Below are 22,713 nucleotides of genomic sequence, written 5' to 3'. Positions count from 1 at the left end.
GCATTTACATACAGATATGGTGAACGTTTAACCATTCCACTTATTTATGTGGTCAGGAGGCTGCCGAACTTCTGAACAGGGACTGGCAGACGAGGCTTGTGACTCACAGCAGAGCAGACAGGCACTGGTGACATCTTGGAGCAAGGACTGACACTCCTGCTGCTCTCAGTCCTGCTCTCTCACCCACTGGTTCTGCTTCAGTTATATCTCCTTCTCCTCCTTGACAATCATCAGCTTTGGGTCCAACTTCCATTCCTACAGCAGGTCACCTCTGAACCATCTCACTGCCTCTGTCTCAGTGGCTGCCCCTGTCCAGTAGAGATAGAACATCCTGTCAATAAAATGATGAAAAAATATCTTTTATTTTTATCCAGAGAATGAAAATGAACAATCTCTTCCTTTTTTTTCCCCCTTTACTATTCAAGATCATGGCAAAGCCAAGTGGGTGTACTTGTATTCCAGCATTACATGCTGAACAGATAAAAATTCTTACTAGCTACACTGCCAGGTTAGAAGAGATTAGGACAATCAGACTAGCCCCTTGTCACACATTTTGACTTTATACACCATTTCACAACTAGGAAGCCTTAGAGGTTGTTAATCTGCTGGATATCCAAGAGTGGGAGAGGAAATAAAATGCTGCCAAGTTATGGGTGTAATTCTGTCTTTGCATAGATAGAAATCATTCACTGCCTGCTGACTGAACAAAACCAAAGCAGCAGAGAGGGCATCAGTATCATGCACGCTGCCTTGCTGATTTCTCCCATATGCAAAACTCTTCAGCGTCACAGACGAAAAGAAAGGGGAAAGTTTATGCAAACAGTCTTCAGAATGGATCTGAACCATGAGATCACATTGGAACCAGGAGGGATAAGATCAGCAAAGAACTTCTTCCCCTTATTCAGCCATTAGAATCTATAGCACAGGCCACCTAAGACAACACTTGAATGTTATTAAGTGTAACTTCTCACCAGCATTCTAGAGGGACATTACAAAGACAGATGCACCTTCTGAAATATGCACTTCTGCAAGGTCTGTAATTTCATCTTTTTATTAGGTACAAATGCCATAACCAAGGATTTTATTTAATTAATTTTTTTTTGCTGGGACTTCCTCTTGGATTACAGGTGCAATGAAGAGCAGAGAAACAAGATGGCTTCTGCCCTCAACTGACATTAAAGACAAACTGTTGCAAAGAACATCATCTATAAAAAATAAATTTATGTTTATAATGCAAAAAATCCCTCACAGTTCATGTTGCCATTTCGCTTTTCCCCAGTATAATGAAAGAGAGGGTGAATACCTCTTACCTGGCTGAACATCCAGCTCCACTGATGTTTTCTCTCAAGGCTGTTCATCCTTGAAGAGGCTGCAGAGCATTTCCTAGTTCTTCTGGATGCACAGCCTGCACAGCGCTGTCTTCTGTATCAGAAGATGTTCTGTGGTGTGAGGAGCTCCTTCAGAGTTGTCACATGACAAGCTGTTTTGCAGGACTGTGCATATATATATATATATATAAGGCTTTGGTGAGCACCAAGCCAGGACCAGAGTTGCTGATTTTGCAGTGATCATAACTAGCAGATCTTTAGAGTGCTCACTGCCTGGGAAAACTGTCCTCTTGATGGTCATCTCCACAGCTTCTGCATGTTTGCACACCAGTATGAACTATGCTTTTCCAGAAAATTTTGCTGTGGTTACATCTGAGCTTAATTAACATGCTCTGCTGCCCACCTAATGAAACCCTTTGAGCAGTCTCTTCCAAGACTTTTTGAGTGGAGTCACAAAGGAAGTGGAGTACAGCAGAAATACAGAAAGAAGGACAAAACCCCCATGTGAACATATGCCGGCGAATATGTCATCATATGGGGTAGGAGAAAGGAGGAGAGAGAAGTTAGAGCACACATGCCTAGGGACCTGTGGGATGATATAACAGCACTATCAAAATCCAAGCCTAACTACCCAGACATTAAATGCACCCTACCTGCAGAGTAAATACATCAAAGCCTGAAACAAAGTGAAAGGGCTTTGTCACACATCCCAACCAGGGAAGCAAAGCCTATCAGACCACATAGGACATAAGGCTACTCTAAAAAGACTGCAGCTGCGGCTGGGCTGATAACAAGACAAGAAACAAGGATGAGCCCAAAGGCAGGCACACTGATACACCTCCATGAACTCTCTGCAACTCACTAAACTGTTTAGTTCATAGTTGAGCCTATCACCCCCTTAACATCCCTCTTTTCCCCACAGCTCATAGATATTTACCCTGTCTGTATTTCACGGAAATTTTTAATATAGTCCAGTATTTTTGTTAGATAGGCAATATTTTAATAAACCATCAAAATCAAACTATACCTATTAAAACACAATAAGAAATTAATTTTGTGAAGACCTGATGTTGTTTTAACTTTTTACAGCTAATTTCTCATCAATTCAGACAAATTTTGGATAATGAGTACATAACACTTCCACATAAATCTGAGGATTTGCTGTCAGTGAGCGTGTAACAGACGAGCTCTAGGCAAAGGAGGATGCACATAAAATATACATCAGGTGCACATGTGCGGAAACACAATTAAAAAGCCACGCATTCCTGGTTTTGCAACTGAGAACAACAGCTCCCTTAGAGTTAAAAGCACATTTCCACTTCAGATAATGGGCATTTTGCCACTGACTTTGAGAGAACAAGGACCCCACTCCAGAGTTTTATTAAGATCTTATTGAAGTCAGTGGAAAAGTCTCACAAGAAAACAGTGGACTGCCACATCATTCTGCAGAGCTGCACTGTTCTTCATAATATTAGCAACTATTGAAATGAACGTTTTGGCAAAGGTTGCTGATAACTAGCTCTGCTGCTTTTAGTGCTGATGCAGTTACAGTTTCCCTTTTATTGCACTTTTCAGTATGATTTTACACCAGACACTCTGTGTATGTGTGTGTGTGCATGTGTGTGCGTGCATGAGATAGATGGTGACCCTTTTTTAAGCATGGCACATGAAAAGATTCTATCTAAAATAAGACTTGAACAAAACTATTTCAGACACCAGTGCAAAAAGATACTTGTTTACCTTAACCTCAGTGTGACTTCTCATGCAATTAATCATTCATATGGAATATCTGACACAGAGATAATATGCTACACACTGCCTTTATAAATAAGGGTTTATGTCAGACATAAGGGCCTTCACAGCTGCCAAGCAGCAAGTGCCACACAAGCCATGTGGACTGCACAGCCATAGAGCAGATTAACATAAATATCTTTTCCGAGAAGAAGGAAAAGTAAATGAGGAATTAAGCCCTGCTAGTCCATCCTTCCCCTATCTGAACACCTACAACTTGGCAAATGGTCAACCACAAAATTAAATGAAACAACGATACTGTCTTCATTGTCAAAAGCGCTTAGGAAAATAAACACCAACACCACCAGTGCAGCACAGAAAATTAAATATCCTCACCTAGCTTTCCACCATTCCAAGAGGACAGAACCCAAATGAAGTCATATACCACTTACTTTCCTGAACTACATATCTGCATCAACAAGATGCAAACTAGAAGTGATGCAATGATATGCTTCAACTTGCTGACTTCTCCACACTTGACAAACAAAACCAGACAAGGGCAATAGCATGATGTCAAGAGTGAGCTCAGTGAAATGCAAAGAAAGAACAATTTATTCATTCATTGCAATCCTGTCTGCAAAAGCAGAATGCATGCATCATTCTGTGAGTTCCTTTTTTTTCCCCCAATGTCATCAATAGCTTGCCATGCTTGTCATGAGGCTTGAATGAGGCACCTAGACACATCCCTGAGCAAGGGAGATTGTGTATAGCTGAACATGTTCCAGTGCACAACCCAGAAACCAAGAAGCTTCTAAATCTTTTGACAGCAAAGGCAGTATACACCTGGTCAAGCCATAGTTTGAGAACTAAAAAAGCAGATAGTCTACAACCCATCTGCAGCACACACATGGGAATCTGTGCACATCACTTCACTCCTAACACGTATCCATAACAGGACAGTCTGGCTGACAGAGGTAAATGGGACACAGGGAATGGATAGGAGAGACCATGACCATGATGTACAATCACCACAGTGCAAGAAAAAGCACTTTTCCTTCAGTTGTTCTCTCTCACCCTACTTTGATAACATATTACCGAAATGTCCGTTTTCCAGCCCTAAAACCTATCCTTTCAGTGCCTGTCATGTTAGCATGCTGATGGTATAATTAAGATTTATAGCAGTTCTGTACAAGAATTCTCTGCTGTAAGTGAAAAAGCTAGAAATGTGCAAAGTTAATCCTCTTCTAATTACTCCAGAAATCTGCATGCTAATGTGATATCAAAATAATTAGGATTGCAAAGTAATTAAACTGTGTAAACACCTGCAAGAGGGAGGAAAATTTGTGCACTTGGAATGTGCTTTAACTGAAAGCATTTGAGTAGCCCCACCAAAGGACTGTACTGCTGATGTTCTGCCAGTACTAAAAACGTCAGTGTAGACAAAGTCTTTGTCCTTTCTAACCACAGAAGCACAGAAAAGTAGGGTTGGCAAGGACCTCATGACATCACTTAGCCTACCTGCTGCAAGGCAGGACTGATACTACTTATGTCATTCCTGGCAGGCCAGTCTAATGTGTTCTTAATGGCCTCAAGTGGTGGAGACTGCACAACCTACCAAGGCAGAGACCTCTTCCTAGTATCTGACATGATTCCTCCCTGCTGCACTTTGAATCCGTTATTCTTTACCCTTCAGCATACACAGCAGTTTATTTCTCATATGCCATTATTCATATCTAATTATAAGCTATTATCACGTCCCTCTGCCCCTGACTTTTCTTCTGCAGGCCAAACAATCCCACTCTTTCTTCAGAACTGATGTTATCTAGATCAGTGATCATTTCCACTGCTTGTCCCTGAACTTCCTCCAACTGTTTATTCTTGAAGTGCAGTGCCCAAACCGGACACCGTGTTCCAGCTGAAATGTTTCCAACACCGGGACGTCTTGCATGTTCTCCTGTTTAGTTACCCCAGTAAAACGTTAGTATTTTTAAAACAGCTTAACATTAGTGACTAATGTTCAGACCATGATTCACAATAAGCTCCATATAGTTTTTCAAAGAACTACCAAAACTGCAAAACCATTTTATAGTTACAAAGATGTTCCTGCCTAACTATACTTCTCCGCACTTGGCTCAGTGACAATCCATCCTTCTTTTACTAGAACATTCTTCAACATGTCAGCCTAATTCTGAATTCTAGGCTTGTCTCTCAATGTTTTAGCAGCCCTTCCCATCCTCATGTCATCTAAAAATTCAACACTTGTGCTCTATTCCACCACTGAGGTCATTAATGACACTAATGATGAAAACCAGACCAACCCTTCCCACACTTCAATGTATCCTTCCATTAGAATGATGAACCGTTGGTAACTGCTATTTGGTATGGCAATCCAACCAGTTTTGCATAGACTCCATAGTGGTTTCACTGAAGACATGTTTCCCTTTTTTGTTTATGAAACTGTCATACACATCAATGTCAAAACCATTACTGGAAGTCAAACTGTTTGGCCTCTGTTGTGCCTTCCCTAGCTACAAGACTTGCTATTCAGTTGTAGGAAGACATTTTCAAGTTTTTAAAAGTCATGTTGGCTGTTACTGAACAACTTGGTCTCCTTCAGGTGCTTACATATAATTTGTTTGTTCCAGTTTTTCAGAACAAAGTAATTTGCCTGTAATTCTCTTCTACCTCTTTATAGACATTAGGCTTTTTCTTTCCCACTCTTCCAGCACTTGATCTGTCTTCCCTGAGTTCTCAGAAGTAACTACAAATGCTTCTGAGATTGCTTTAGCCAATTCCTTAAGTAACCTAGAATAAAGTTAATCAGGCACAGCTGATTTGAAAATATTAAATATGTCTGAATACATTCTAATTTATTCTTGCCCTTTTTTAGCTTGTGATTTTACCCTCCATCATAATAACTTAAGTGTGTGTGAGGCTGCATCTAGTATGACTCAAAGGCATCAGTGAGAGTAGTTCTGATCCCTGTGTTAAAATTTAATATAATTTCTTGTCCTCAGGTCAAGCTATAGATTCCTTTAAATCATAAAGTACCTCATACCTTCGTTCATTGTCATCAAGATGAGCAAAGAGCACGTTCTTGGAGATGGCCTTTGCCAGAGCAGTCATAGTTTTATAGTCCTTTGGAATAACCTGTATAGAAAAGAACAAAGGGTAATTACATGCCTGGTTGTATTTCTTCATAGATCTTGAAATCTATAGAAAATTCCACTATTTAAGATAATGGATGCAATTTGATTTCAAACACTGAGACAGGTTTAGGCTATAATATAAAGCCACTAGGAAAGTAATAAATTAGTTTTGATAATGTGAGGATAAGAATTTATGTTCTCAATATGACAACCAGGAAAGAAATATAAGATCTGGGATGAGTGAGGAGAAGGATAACTATGAAATACTATAATTAGCAGGTACTGGCAGCTGTGTAGTCTCCTTTCAAATCTTTTGGACTTAGGAAAACATATTTCATATTCTTCTTCCCCCACAAACAATAACAGAAGCAACCTACTTTTCAAACTAGAGAATGAGCAACATTTCTTTAGGTAAAAGGTAAAAATGTGTTGATTACATCATACTTTTCAGTACTGCTTGTGGTATAAGGAGCCAAGCTCCTGAGAGGCCCACCTGGGTCAAAATCCTTCTCATTTGCCATGAAACAAAGGCACAGGACTTGCATTCGAGAATGAAGAGGCATTTTTATTTGTTAATTGGAGAGGTAGCAAAAGTCCTGTTGGACATGAATTTGTTCAAAATAGATGTTGAAATTCAGGAGTATGTTTTCATACTGGGTGAAATTTTTTATAAGAATTTTGCAAGTTAGACTTTCCCTTTTGGTAAGCATTTTGGTAAGATACTAGTAAAGGCACTGAATCTCTGTATTTGCCAAGCATCTTTTTCTGCCGCTCAAAGGCTCTGTGATAACGAGAGACACAAAAAATCTGTAACAAGGTTATGACTTGTAAAAGATGTTCTTTGACTTTAGTAATGTGATTTTCCTTAATAGTTTCATTATAACAAGGCAGAATCAAGCCTAGCAAAAGTTTTAAGTGTTAAATAAACCTTACTCCTATCTGAAAATCAACATCTGTTTGCCTGTTTTAATTATTGTACAAAAAAGGTCTGATAATGGGCATTTATCTTTCACATTTTCTTATGACTGAAATAGTATATCTGTCTTATTTAAGTTACTACGTACGCTGATGTGTAGGTAGTTTCCTTTCCTCACCTTGGAAAGGCAAGATGCTACCCATCAAACCAGAAGAAGGATGTCTCAAATGGGAAAACTGATATAGAACCAGTTCTCACAAAGAATTGATCTAGATTTATTTCAAGGGAAAATACTGCACTGTGAAGACCTAAAGCTAAACTCTGGCTTCAAACATCACTTACTTTGACTGCTATAGTCATTAGACTGCTCAAATTAAGTCTAGAGAAGCGTGTATGTATGAACTGCATATTTGTATCATAATATAATTTATCTAAAAGTTTAAATTCCTCAATGCTAAATAAAATAAGCATTTGGCCAGTATCTTATTCTTGGTTTTTACCCTATCAAACAAACCCTGGATTGAATTGCAGTCCTGAACCCTTGCTCTATTAAGAATACCCTAGTTGTTCAGCTTACTGCTGATGAGCCAAAAGAGTAGATAATGAAATCACTAAGACATTCAACTCCAACCTTTCTGGCTGAATATGGAATAGCGTAGACTAGCGTTTCTCAGTCTAAATCTGCAGCAATGAAAGCCACAAGGCAGAGACCAAAGCGGGTCTGTTGGGGCAGGGACACAGGAAACACAGGAGAGATTCTTTAGGTGTCACAGTAACCAGGCATCTGACCAAAATCAAATGTTAGGAAGAATCACTTGAACATTTCTTACATCGCTCTTCCAAGTAATCACTGAATGTTCTCTTCAAGCCGATAACCCTCTTTACAGCAAGATTCCTATTCTGTTAGTTGTTAACTATATGTTATGTCAGATGTGTTGACAAATAATTGCTTTCTCTAGTTTCAGGAATGAAGCAATAAAATAACCCTCCACAGAGATCTTCCTTTGTGCTCCTCAGAATGGAGCCATGCCATGTGCTTGCTCAAATCACAAAGCTAAATCTCCTTTGATTTTCTTTCCAGTGACACAACTCATTGCACTGCCTTTAGCACTATTCATCCCACAGCTCACCCCTTCAAGAGATCCTTTAAGTTGGCTTATGACACAGATGTGTTTCTATCCAACACCTGAATTCAATCCAGCAGTTCTTCCTGGCTACTATCTAAAATTCCATCTGTTTGCAATAGTCTAACACAACCCTTGCCTTGCTTTTTACACTTTTAAATTAGTTTCATAATTTGTCCTTTCAGTGTCTCCCTTCATTTCTGTATTCTACAAATCTCTGTCACAAACACAGATCCATGGGATTCACCATGGGATTCATCTGCTGATGGCAGAAGACAAAGACACAAACCCTCCCAGTGCTAGTTCTATATTCCTTGCAGCATCTGTAGCCTGACACAAAACCATCCCCTACATTATTATTATTTAAGCTCAGTCAGTTCCTAGGAAATTAACATTATAACAGCCCTAGTCACAGAACACACAGAATATGATCTGTATTGCTTCTTCTGGTTCTTGCCTACCCATGCTACTGTCAAGACTTATTGGCATCACTGTTGAAAAAGGAAGAAAACAAAGTTAACTTCAGGTTCCATTATAAACATAAAAGAATTACTCAAGGGTGGGGGAAGGAATATTTCCTTTGATTTACAGAAGAGTCACATGGAGCCCATATTAAGCAGAGACAAATGTGATCTCTTCATGGAAGTTTTTAAGGGGGATATTGCAAGCTGCACAGAAAGAAAAGTGTTTGAAAGTGGCTTTTAAAATATCACGCAAGTTTTTTAACAGTGCAGTGCATTAATAGCTTGACCACAGTGCTGTTAAAATTTACTGTATACTTGCAAGCATTATTTAACTGCCACAAGAATACTCCTCCATACTTGTTTTTAGGATGAAAGGCTCTCCTAATTTCTTGTTTCTTGGGACAGAAATCCCCAGAGCAGCCAGTGAACTTGTATCATAAGCAGATGACAAAAGCACATCTGACTACAAAGGCAAAAAGTATTCTGCCAAAAAACACTGACTGACAAAACATATTCCCATAAAGAAAAAGCTCTTTGGGTTAAAGCTACTCCAGGCATGCACAAAAGCACATTAGTAGCATCTGTCAACCTTATGAAATGCATTTTTAGCCTAGCTTCCTAAACAAACATGACATATGCTATTGTAATGTCTGTCTTTTAATAACCTTTGAAAGCTTTGGCCAGTTTCAAAAAAAATTTGCAGAGTTATTAAGAGATATCAAGGATATAACATAGCTAGATATTTTTGTGGAAAAGGCAGTTAAAAAAAGAGAAGCCCAAATTAGTGCTCCTACTGAAGAAATTACCTAATTTGGGACTGGCATTTCTTCAAAGACAACGGTCCCATAAAATTCCCCAAGTATGGTCAACAGACTTCCGAAAACCCATGGGTTAGGTGATACCCAATCAACATGGGAACAATGTGCCTGAATGGTCTAGGGAACCTAAATGACCTAGGTTAGAAGAAAACTTGAGCTAGAAGTGACTTTTTGGAAAGAAAAGGCAGGAAATGCAGCAATAGAAAAGGCTGCTTTCCAAAACTGTGAGGTTTTGACAAAACTGAGAAGCTGCCGGGATCTGTGAATATCAGGAAAATGGTTGAGAATTACCAACCCTGTCATAGGGGGAAGCAGATTAGCAGCACATCTCAAAAAAGAAAGAACAGAGAATGCTGAAGTCACATTGATGGGGAAAGTACTTAGTTGAGGAGGCAGCAGAAGAACTTGAATGTGAAGAAGATGGTCAAGCCATGCACATGCTGGCATGAAGACACCATCCTACAGGCTGACCCATGAGTCCAAATTATGAGCAAAATGTGAGTCACTTGATTGTCCTATACATCTCAGAATCAGGTAGACTGTTACACATTACCTTTCTGACGTAAGAAACAGCATCTTCCTCAGTGTACACTTCTGCACTGACTCCCCCTCTCCTGCGTCGGGCTTTTACCACTGGGTTGGGAGGAGGAGGGGAAATCTCATCGTCATGAGAATCAGACTGGGAACTGGATTTCTGCCGAGCCAGTATTTGTTTGCATTCTTCCTGCAAGGCAAAAAGAGACAATGAAACATCTCTTACCCATGTAGCTAACTTGCTAGATATATTCAATTCACTCTTTTACAACTGTCAGCAACCCCTTCACTTCTACATATGGATGACTGTCAATTTACACATGTGTACTGCTGAAAGAAAATTCAAAATTTAGTGTGAGCAGCATGAAGGACTGACACTAACTACAACGTGTGTACAGGTATCATGACTCCAATACTTGACCTGTTCAACTCTTTCTTACATATAATGGAAACGAATGTATTATAAACTGCAGACATATGTTTGCAGCTACTCCTGGCTGAGATAGCAAAAGAACAAGCCTCTTTTGCTTACTCTCCAACATCACAGCTGTTATTTTCTCAGTTGGCTTGTACATATCTTTGTCTCTTGTACAGAGAACATATCAGAAGTCACAAATCAATATATTAAATAGGTTTCTTCATCTTGCTCTGTTTTGCAGGCTTACCATCACCAGAAAGAACAAAGATGCTCCCTACCCCAGATTTCTGCCATATAACAGATTTACAATCAATGGGACTACTTCCAAGCAAATAAGATCCAAGGTAGGCTCCAGAGAACTGTGAAAAATGATGGCTGGCCTAGCACCAGCTGGCCAATAGGAAGGTTATTCTCCAAATTTCACACTCATGGAATGGAGAATAAAATACAAAGGGGAATCCCTGAAGAGATAGTAACAAGAGCAGGAAACAGTATAGAAAACCTTCAAGAAAGGAAGTTGCAAGGCTTTGTCAATTCATATACTGAATTATTTGACTTCTAAAGAATGGAGACAAACAAGATTACCCATAATTATAGTATTTTTCCAGAGCCCCATCTCCTATTCTTTAGCTTCCTGGGATTCAAGGGAAAGCACACAGGAGTAAAATTCCCTTTGCATCATCCATGTCTATCAGCCAAAGGAATGGGGGCCTGTCTGCTCATTCCCAGCCCACCTCCTCACCCCCTGGTACCACCTCAGCCTGGCATCCTGCTCACAACACACCACACTGCCTTTGCTACTTCTTCAGTCCCTTCTTAGCTGGTCATTCTAGTCTTCGCTGACCCTGCCTAAGGCAGGGGAGAACTGGAGGTGGGATGGACCACGTGTCCTTGTCTGATACAGGAAACCAAAAGGGCAAGTGCAAGAGAGATGTGAGCACTGTAAGGAGGCAAGCCATCTTGTGCAGCAGTAGTTCAGTAATTTTATTTGATGTCATCTATTATATTGCCGTAGGCAAACAGTCTCAGGGTTATGTTGATCGGCATAGACACAGCCAGCTATCATCCAACAACTCCCTGAAAAATTCCAGTGTTTTTGAGACAATTCAGATTAGCGGTGTTGCAGGCTATCCAAAAGAACATGCAGTAAAGCTGAGGTCCCTGCGTACAGAATAAAACCAACGTTCCTTTGACAGGGATGCCAGAACCTGGCCTCTGTCTTACACAGTTAATTTCCAGTGAGAATTTCCAGTCAGAGCTAATACGTGGAGTCAGTGGAGGAGGGAGGATCTGGGAGCACCAGCGCTAGACATGTGGCAGATTACCAACATAGCCAGTTGGTCTTATTGACAGAGGAAATGAGTTATAGTTAACTCATCAGGTATGACACCAGAAAAGAGCGGTACAGAAAACTGGCACAAGTTCACAATTTTTAAGCTTGCAAGAAAAACAGATGATTAATATATGTTTTGCCATTGATGTTTACAAATGTCTGACAAATCCAGTCATGCCACTTGTCTTATTCCAGTTTCTTTCCTCACCTCACTGACATTGCCCCTTTCATTCATCTAAAGAGCCTCTGACACCAATCTTTGAGGTATTATTGCTACTTGAAATAAATAACTAAATAGTATTTCCCATGCTGCATAATTCAAAGCAACAAGTCACATTCTTGTTTTGATTAAGGGACTCCTGAAATACGTAAGAGACAAGCACAGAGATAAAATGTAGAGGGCTGGCTAAAGATCTGAATTGTCAAGATCCTGACCTGCCTCAGAAAGTGCCAAGTTCTTTCTGAGATTAGTATTTTTTTTAAATTGGGATTACAAGACTGCAACTCCTGGGCCATAACACAGTTGAGCTAGGTGCTGTAACCAAAAAACACAGAAAAAAAACTGATTTTGGATGTATTAAATCCTTACTGAAACTTTTTCATTTCCAATTCAAATTTCAAATAGCAGCACCGGATATGTAAAAAATGACTCAGATAGATTTTCCTATCATGTAAGAACTGCAAGTCCTATTTAAGCATTCTCACCAACTTCTTCCCTACTCCCGACTGTCTCTAGCTTCCTCAACTACAATTATGCACTTGTAGAAACACAAATATTTAAAATACAAATATGTGTGCTACATACTAGCTTTATATTTAATATCTAGTCATCAAAACCAAACCTATGACTGAAGAATTTCAAATACTATTACTGGCTCTTGCAGCTTATGTATCTCTTTGATAGGGTTAACATTCTCTGTTTAATATATTAAATGAACACAACCAAATGCACCTTCTTCATAAGGTTAACTGAAAGGTAATGAAGACCTTTCTGGACAGCAAGCAGCTGAAAGTATACTAAAAAGTAACTACAACAAGAAGGCAGTCAGGTAACTATTTAATGGTATGCAGCACTTACACAGTTCTTTTTATACATAGCATATTTACTTATAGAGAAGAGTAGTAGTTTGCCCCATTTGAATATCAAATACACACTTCTTTTTCAGTACACATTGTATAAAAGGCACTTCCAAGGAATTAATAAATAATATCTCCTCTGCCCCAGCACAGATTTATACACGAAAGAAAGCTCAGTGAGATAAAATTAATATCACAAAGCATGCTCTTAAACCCAAATACCTTTTAAAGCCAAAAAGATATTAAAGGATTATAAAAGTGAGTTACCATATGATTCATTTTAAAAGGAAGTCTCTTCACTACAAACTCCTTTTATATAGACAGCAGATAGTTGACTGGCTGGCTTTTCCATATGCCGCTATTTGTAGTCTAGGTAGGATTTCCATTACTGAACTAAAGAGTGCCTTTTGAAAATAAAAGCGTATGCTCTGTCCTGGGTTAAGCTTTCAAAAAGCCGTCTTCCATATATCCTGGGGTAAAACTGCATAAATACAGCCAATATTTTAAAGGAGGAATGTACTCTCTGAAGAACAGTTCTTCAAACACTGATCTTCAGACACAGCTTGATGTGAACGCTTGTGCAGAACTCACTTTCAAGTAAACACCTCACCATTTTTTGTCGTCATGACAACAAGCGATCTCACTCTCTATTTGGATGGCACAGATAATTCACAATCATATTGCCCAATTATGTCCACCTTAAAATGAGAAAACACATGGAGGACACAACTGCAAAACAGTGTAATTGCCTTTGAGCAAGCCCCTGTGAGCATCTTGTTCTTCCCTTCATACCAGTATCTGCACTGGCTTCAGTGGAGATGCTCCTGACTTGTAGGACATATATTTGAGTGCCCTTGCTCAGCTTTCAGCTGCCAGCTGAGGAGGACACAAGTCTCATGCTGTCCTGTGTCACACCTACCAGCCCCAGTGGACATCGCACATAATTTAGGGAGACTTAAATGGCAGTAGGGGACCATGTGTGCGCCGCTGACTGAAGCCTCCAGCGTCACTGCCACAGTCCAATACAATGATACATTAACACACCCCAAATCTACAAACCAACACTGCTGTGTGACAATAGAACCCTATTTCATATATAAATAATCTAATCCTACTTCTTTCCAAACCATGGTGCAAATGACCAAAACCCTAACTAACATTGTGAACAAAAGTCTTTCTTGGGATTTCTCGGGGAGATGGATGGAGAAACTGGAATACCATTACTGACTTCAATGATAATAAACTGGAAAGAAAAGAAAATATACCATTATTGCCTCAAATTAAAGGAAAGAAGAACCAATAAATACCACCTCAGTGACCCATTTACCTTTTGAATGTTCACCTTTGGTTAAGACATTTGTGCTACAAGAGGCTGAGGTATAAAAGACAGGAATTTAGCATGCTGTCCTCAGCATATGGGGTCACTGCCTTTCCTGATTAGTGTTTCCACAAGTTTTTAATGAGTTTAAACACTGCAAGTGAAGCAGCCACAATGCCAAGACAGTTTTTAGGTTCACCCTTCCTTTCAGACTGCTGCTGGAGAGCACCCGTGCTTCCTGACCCAGAAGCTTTCTTCTCTATTAGCTGGAGCATTTCCAAACAGAAATTCTCTTCCATAGTTCCTCTCCCAGTCTCTCCTTTCAGGCTTTGTCACCACCTGGAAACTCAGATGTTTCTGCTGAAGGAAGGACAGCACCTAAGGAGGCTCCAGATCACTGTGCAGCTTTACAACAACATCCCAAGGAGACTTTTAAAAGCAAGTCAGTCATTTGTTATCACTGCTCACTATCTCTGCTGTGCCTCCTACAATTTATTCATTGCATTCAAAAGCAACAACACAAAGTACACTCTAAATGAAATATTTTTTCTTTTTTTTTTTTCCTCAAGCGCACTCATAAAGTTTTCTGACTGATAGACCTGGAATCTGCTTTCTATTTATCCACAGAAAATGTGCAGAATAGTTCATGCGCACATAACTAATCTCTCTTTGCACTGGAATTGACCCAGAGGAGATGCTCTCAATACAGGAAGGTTTCTAACACCGCCCCATCACTCCTGGAGGCTGACGTGATGGTTTATAGCAACTAATAAAGGCCAAAGGCAAAGCACTCCACTTTGTTGGAAGCACAGGACTGACTGATGCCATCACTGAAAGAGGAGAAATTTGGAAGATCTTAACAGACTTTCCAGTCTTATTTTTGCCACGATGGACAACTCTACTATCGTTATGATCATTTAGCCCTGTAATTAGAGACTTTTCACCGAATCTCAACTATTGTTCCGCTGCCTTCCCAACGTGAAATGCCACCTTTTCTTCTACAGCATCACTAAGAAATATCTTTAACATCCACCTCTCCTACTAACGTATTTATCCACTCCATAGTTATCCACCGCTTCGACTACTACTACTGCGTCCTCAGTGGCCTCTCTGCATCTCAGTTCATTCCCAATTCCCAGTCTAGGCAAAATTCTCCTGCCAAAAACCCGCCTACTCTTCTGCCGCTCTGACTGCATCGCTCGCCTTCTTGAGTCCCTTTACTGGCGTCCTTTTACCTCCTGCAACATGTTAACACTTCTTGTCTTCCCCTCCAGTGTCTTGCAGTATCTCAGCCCATCACCACCTCTTCCCTACTTTCCTACATACGCCTCACAGTAAAGTAAGAGAGGCTATGTTACAAAACACAGACCATATTTTTGATACTTAAAAGCTTATATAATCAAAGAAACTGTAGCCAACACTTCTGATGTTTAAAAACCAGCCAAATAACAATGTATGCACGCATACCTTGTATAAGAAGAAACATGCCCACAGAAAAGCTCTATTTCTACGAGACAAATATAATTTAAACTAAAATACTAAATATTATGCCATATTTTTCAGCAACAACCAGAACACCTAAGTCACTCTGAAGTTTTTCATCACTGGGTATGTGATGCCAAAGCTGCTTATTTATTTTTCACTCCAGCCTTCTAACACAGCAGACCCTTAATCCAAGAGAAACATCACCAATCTCAGTGAGGCTTACATGTAAGAGGCAGAAATGGACCATCAGAGCATAGGAAGAGATAGTTGATAATTGAGGTTATCAACAAAGAGGGAATCATAAATGCTAGCACGCCATTTTGATCCTTAAAATACTTCTGTTGTGTAGGCCCACTTAACATTCAGAAACATACTGATGCCCTTAGATCAAATGCGCTGTTTACAGCAAGGATGGTTATATAAAATCTTGTGTTCCCTCAGTCACTTCAGAGGGGAAATTGTCTCTAAAACTTTTCTACATTTTCTACTCTTCAATAAAATTCTATTCAATTTATTCTCTCTTCTAAGAAATTATCTGATGTTAATACAAATATGAAAATGTGTGTGGACTGCCCACCTTAAATATACACTCAGCTTTTTTTTTCTCTATTTTATCCTCCTCCCCTCCACATGCATTTCATTTTTGAAACACAAAACAACTTCCGTGTGCTATAAGTGCCTTCACTGGTATTAAGGCTAGATAGCAATTTGAACTGCACACTCTGGCAAGAATCCATGTGTCTCCCTTAACCCTTCAGTGGGATGCTCACAACTCATTAAGTATTTTTTTCTTCACAATTTGCCAATAAATCCAAGGTAAAATAATTATGGACATGTTTTTATTTCAAGTTTCCCATAGCTCACTTTCTCAGTTCCCTAGCGTCTTGCCCAGGGGTGATGGAGCTGGTGGGCTGAGCTCCTGGGAGTTGCAGATCCTCAACAGCTTGAGCTTACAAAGCTGTCAGGGTACAGCTCCAACACAGGCTGCCAAGCAGGCAACCACCGAGGTGCAGACCTCAGCAGAGAACACCGGAAAGCAATTCCTCTGCCTATAGCATTTCAAAATCTAAGGGCCTTTTCTTAATTGAGACAAAGTCAAATCTCAAATAATCTTAAATCTGCTATGAAAACTCCAGTTCTCCACCCACTCTTACTGGTGTCCAGTCAGACAGTCTCAACCCCCATCCTATGAGCCTAATTAAAATGAATTAATGAAGCATTAAAAAGGTATTTAAAAATAAGCAGTCATCATTTTCTGCATTTAGGAGAATATTAATGAGGAACTACTTGAAAACTAACTGAAAAACAAGAGCAAAACCAAAATTCATCCTCATATTGGAAATATGGTTTGATTTATATAATTTTTTACATAGCCTTTCTCCTTGCTATCATTCCTATTTGATGCCCCTCAGTTTAAAATAATTACTGTGAGAAGACAGAAAAGGCTTAACTACCTCTGCTCCTCAAGTCACCTCCTACAGCTGAAAGAGAATAAAAGGTAATAATTTTGAAAATAATTCATTGCCTTCCAGAAAACCTACTGCCTCGCCTTGGCTAAGCAATCCGTTGTAACGGAAAGGGTCGGTAGCTGTCAGAGCGCTTTGCCCAATGCTCTGACAACTGTAAAACAGAGAGAAAGAGGAGGAATTGCAGCATTACAGCCTCAAAACGTTCACATCCCTGAATGCGGAGTTTTACCTTGTCTGAGGCAAGTTGCTATGCAGTCCAATTGGCCTCTCAAAAGATTAGTGAGGGATTTGCTGAGCTGCAGACAAACAGGAGGGTAGGTGCTCAGCCAGTTCTGCAGCCACAGACTCCAACACAGACACGATTTAAGCCCAAGCCCAAGATTTTTTTTCAAAAATCAATTAGTAAAATAAGGCTTGAAGGCCCCTATATCTGTTTGGGAGCCTATAATAGGCTGCAGTCAGCTGGGGGCAAATACATGTATGTTCCTGTTCCTAGCTGTAAAGGCCTGCTAGTATCAAGAGCTTTCCCAAAGTCTGTTGTGATCTAGTGAAATCTGTCATCAGACAGTGCCTGACCCAGCACCATTTTTAACCTTACATGAATTTGGCAAGGTATTTCATTCATGTGTTTAAACCTAAGTATGAACCTGTTTCTTGAAAGCCACTCAGATGCTTAAATATTAACATGGATTAAGTATCTTGGTGAATGTAAAACATGATAGCTTGAGATGTGAAACAAAGACAACATCCAGACTGAGTTCCCTTTCCTTCCATCACTGCACTCCATTGCTGTTAGTTTTTGACCTTGTGACCAGGAAAGCCTCTCACACTTGTAGACATACAAAGTAACCAGGGAGCTCAGCAATGCTCTAACTGTTCTGCACTAGCTGGTAAAAGCACAGCTTCACTTATAACCAATTTTATTTCTTAGGAAAAAGCTTTTTTTCTCTTTCTGCTCTTATCCCCTTCATCCTCCACCCTTCCCTAAACCTCCTGCATTTAGGAAAGCTTGCCTGAGGAGTTTTAAAAATTCACCTCGGTTTTCCTTTACCTGTTCCAAGAAAACTGTCACCTCTTATAAGACTGCCTGTGGCTGACTACAGCAATGACAGAAGTCTGACGTGAGCTGATTTTCATCCAGCTCTCTCCGGTACTGGTATCAGAGGCAGGAGCAGAGGCTGCCCAAGCCTACTTGGAACCAGACTCACACAACAAGGGCACCGGTGCTCCCATCATTGCATTGCTATCAGCGTCTTAGTTAGCTCAGGTATGTTCCCACATGCTTTAGCAAAATTTCTGACCACTGAGCAGATACCGCCCGACTGCTCTGCAAGCTTTGAAAGATACAGAAATATTTGTTGTATTAGTCTTTATCAAACTGCTTAGTTAATGCATTTTTTCGATAGTTTTTCTTCTGTAGGATTTTCCTTCCAATCCATAACCTCTCCTCAGCTTGTTTTAAACGAATGAGTTATACTTCACATAATCACCTGTACTTATAAGAATGAATTTCATTGTTTTGGACAGGTTCTGGCAGAAACTCTTGATTGAAAAATTTCTTCTTGTGACAAAACGTAATACTGGGAGAGACTACTGTTGCAGTAGAAAAGCCTGATGTTCAAATTTTGATGCTCAAATACCTTTCGTTCTGAAACTCTTTATGATAAATAAATAAATAAATTCTATTTTACTAACAGTGAATGAATTTGTAGTTTACTACACACTTCTTTTTCAGTGCTAGTTTACAGCAAACCTGTCACACAAATGCCTTTATTTTTCTGACCAGGTCTGCATGCAATACTGTCTAACATCACCAGGTGGAGCTATGCAGATAATGTCATTTTCCTTGATTTAATTACAGAGGTTATAGTCCAGGTTTTCCTAAAACTCTCTTTTTGGATGGTACCTGGAGACATGCAGCATCAGCCTGGGTCCATAAAACCACTGCCAATCCACAGGAATCCAAAACAGTAAGTTCAGTATGTGCAAGACAGTATTTCTTGTATGTGCGCAGGGCAATAGAAGGGACCAGGAGAGAGCTCAGGTCAAGAAGGGATCAGCAAAGACCACCTTGCTCAGCCAGCAAAGCCACTGCTCTGAAATACACTGCATGCAAAATGGCTTCAGCAAACTACTTGGTAATGCCTGAAAATATCCTGCAGGTTCCTGCTGCTTCCCCTTCTTCTGCGTCATTTTCTTCATTAGTTCTACTCTTTATAACAATTTTTTTCCGCTGAACAACAGTCTAGCTTAGCCTGGCAAGACAACTCCACCTTTGATCATATAATCACGGCACTAAACAGCCTGACACTAATGAAAGTTTTGCAGTCTCAGTATAGCTGAAAATACAAGGCTTTGCCCGTAACTTCTTAGTAATTAACTTTTTTACATAAGGTAAGAACTGGAGATAAAAGATGGGTTCCCTGTCTTTTCTGCTATGCCTTCTTTAGTCCTCAAGTAAACAGGACCTAATTACAGCTATTAAAATAGTGCCAGAGTTTCTTAGCTAACATCTATTCCCCTGCTCTAAAAAAGCCAGTGAATACCCCTAAGGGAAAGGTTTTCCTCACCCCATCCACCAACAAAGTGTTCTATACAGTCACAGGGAAATGTAAAACAAATTATTCAAAAGAGAACTTTACATATTTTTTTAAAATCTCAGGTACCTAAACTGTTTTCAAATCTTTTCTGTGCTATATGGAATGTTAAGAGATTTTTACAAAGTAACTGATAACATAATCAGAGTAGATGTCACCTTGAAGTTTGTAGGTCACAGCATATGAAAACTGACTTGCAAACTTCAGAATGTAGAAACTTAGGCTGATTCCCAGCAATTATGGGCATCTTAAGACAAGCAGGTCCTGTCAGTACTAAGTGAACAGAAACATATCTACAATTATTTTCAGAGTTACGTTTTTTAATACTATACTTGACATAAATAAGCTGCAAACTTAAAAAGTCATCAGGCTTTTCTTTCTAACTGTGGCACTTCTCCAGCTGAAAACGACGACTATAGAATCAAACGTCAAACCTCACTTTCTTCCTAAGTATTTATTCATTTTCTCACTTTACAGCCCTCTCAGGCCGTGTCTATACTGTGAAATAAAAAATGGCCCAGCCATGGACATGAATACTAGCCCAAGACAGTCCACATCCCTCAACTATTAGCTCATTCCCTGGCTCTGTTCTGAGCCGCTCTTACTGACTCCTGCCAAGACAAACCTGCTCCTAGACGTGTTAGACCTAAGAATTATATTTGGGGCCAGTTAGTGTCGTGGGGTCAGGGGTTAGTCCCTGGCCCTTTTTCATTTAGCAGTACAGATGTAGGCTGAAGGCAATGGACCTAACTCTGATGTCATCAGAATTAAGGTGAAAAGCATTTATGATGTGGTCTCATCTTGCATATGATAATAAATCTTTCACTTCTGAGTTGATTTTATGAGATGTAGTTAAGAATTAGCAAAATGAAATAAACTTTTTTTTTTGTATTCACCTTTGAGGTAGCTCCAGTACATTGATGTGGATCGAGCTCTACACATTTTCCATAAGCTCCTTTTTTAACCCCTTGAAAAATATCCCACACTTTATCTCTAAACTGCCCACATGATTTTTTGACAGATAAACTGTTATTCTACTTCAGTGGAACGTGTTGTCTATTTTAATGAGTTTAGGAAAAAAACCCAAAATACCACACTTTGGTGGAAAAATACATGACTTTGTTTAGAAAATCGTGCTTAAGCCCAAAGATTTTCACTCCTCTCCCTGCATAAGACAAAGATTAAAGGAGCTAATAGAAAACATGCCATATCGGTGTATTGCTCATTCACATACAAAAATCTAACGGGCAATTGCTAAATTCACAATTCCATTAAGATTCTTCAAAGTACTTACATATGACAAATGTCTTCTAAAAACAGGATAGAACTTATTGAAATGATTTCTTTATCTTTACAAGCCTTCCTTCAACTGTTAGTATGCAACCGATCAAGTCAAAATACTATCCTACAGCAGAAAATCCTCCACAGTGCAATTCATATCAAGATAGTCCTTGGAGATGCCTGGGCAAAGAAGTCAAACTGCTGTAGGAACAAGAACTACAGTGCTGGAAATCTCCAGAAGCATCCTAAAGCCCTTAGACTCCACAGGCTTAGCTTCCAGACTGCTCTACACAGCCAGTGGCAAGATTGTTTCCTTCTGTACTAAGCATGATATTCACTGAATTTGATGCCTTGAGCCTGGTTGATTCTAAATCATCTCCTTTCATTTTGAGACAAGTGATATCCATCAGCTTCTGTGTTTGCATCCTGATCTATACCCTACTACAGGATTCTGGTATCTGCTGTTCTCTGGGAAATAACAGGAGATTACATGAAAGAATATATAATTTCTCAAGGGCAGGAACTGACTTCCTGTCTCAATTCTGTGTACTGTGTTTAGATCAATAAAGCCAAACTCCCCAATACAACTCCTCAAGTAATCCCACTAGCTATGGAGAATAGCCTAAAATACTACAGCATATTTTAACATTTTTTGCAAAAATGTTCTTTATCCTTCTTGCCAGGAAGTCCAGAGTTGCACACATTAACACAGATAACAGTTCATAACACGGTAAAGGAAATTCAAGAGAATTCACTCTCTCAAAATGGGTCTTGGCTCTCAGAAGTTTAGAATATGCAGAACTAAGATTTTTTTTTTTTAATAACAAGCATTACAATTAAAAAACGTCTTGTACTTCCTACCCATTCCTGATGTTCCAGGCACTCTTACTGGGCTTCCACCAAAATGCAACATTTGCATTTTTGTAAAGCTACACAAATTTGGCATTTACTCACCTATACAAAAATTTATCAGAAAAGCAGACAATGAGATGTATAAAATGATTATATCACCTGTAATATATCAGCTTTACGTATTATTCACTAGTTATCATTGTTCTTGCTCTATCCTTACAAAATTCTGTCTCTAGAAGGAAAAGCCTACATAAAACCAGTATCTTAAGCCTACAAACTTTAGACATATCCTTCAAAAAAAGTGAATAATCCTCTTAAACTAAGTATACGAATAAAGTCTCTGGCAGACTGAGGACTAACCAACAACTTGCAGTCCTGTGCTCCCATTTACTTGTGGAGAAATCCCATCCCCAGAGAAAAGTTGTGCTCACACAACATGCCATTCCTGCAAAAGGCACCCGTAGGCTTTAGTAAGAATTTGTCTGAGAATATTTTAAAATGTTTCCCCCTCTACGCTGCTTTTGAAGACAGTCACAGTATGTGAAGTCTCTCTTGTAGGATCCTGGGATAAGCAATGCAGATGGGCGAGAGCAGTGTAATCAAATGGCAAAGTGTTCAATGATTTTCAGAACTTGCTGGTTCCCTGATTTTGTTCAGTTGTAGGGGACGGGAAAACCACATCACCTGGCACTGGAATAAAGAGGGAACAGCATCTTTTGCTCTTGCAGGCAGGTTCTTGCCATAGATGAGAGCTCAGGACACCATGTATCATAACACAAACTATGCTCGTAACATTTTGGGTCATTTTTAACAAGTACA

The 22,713-nt window shown here is 39.5% G+C and overlaps 1 protein-coding gene across 3 annotated transcripts in view; it reads right to left on the bottom strand.

Annotated features, from left to right (window-relative positions):
* The window catches only part of PRKAR1B (protein kinase cAMP-dependent type I regulatory subunit beta), a 103,470-nt gene that overhangs the window by 77,308 nt on the left and 3,449 nt on the right, over window positions 1–22,713 (bottom strand). For all 3 annotated transcript variants that reach the window (XM_075058386.1, XM_075058388.1, XM_075058387.1), the window contains exons 3-4: window positions 10,084–10,254; window positions 6,118–6,209 (exon numbers count right to left, since the gene is read on the bottom strand). In XM_075058386.1, coding sequence (XP_074914487.1) covers window positions 6,118–6,209; window positions 10,084–10,254 — 263 coding nt within the window. The remainder of the gene's footprint in view (window positions 1–6,117; window positions 6,210–10,083; window positions 10,255–22,713) is intronic.

This window comes from Buteo buteo, chromosome 27 (genome assembly GCF_964188355.1).
Source record: "Buteo buteo chromosome 27, bButBut1.hap1.1, whole genome shotgun sequence".
NCBI classification, from domain to species: domain Eukaryota; kingdom Metazoa; phylum Chordata; class Aves; order Accipitriformes; family Accipitridae; genus Buteo; species Buteo buteo.
The sequence above is the reverse complement of the archived record's forward strand: the minus strand, read 5'-3'. Positions and strand labels throughout refer to the sequence as shown.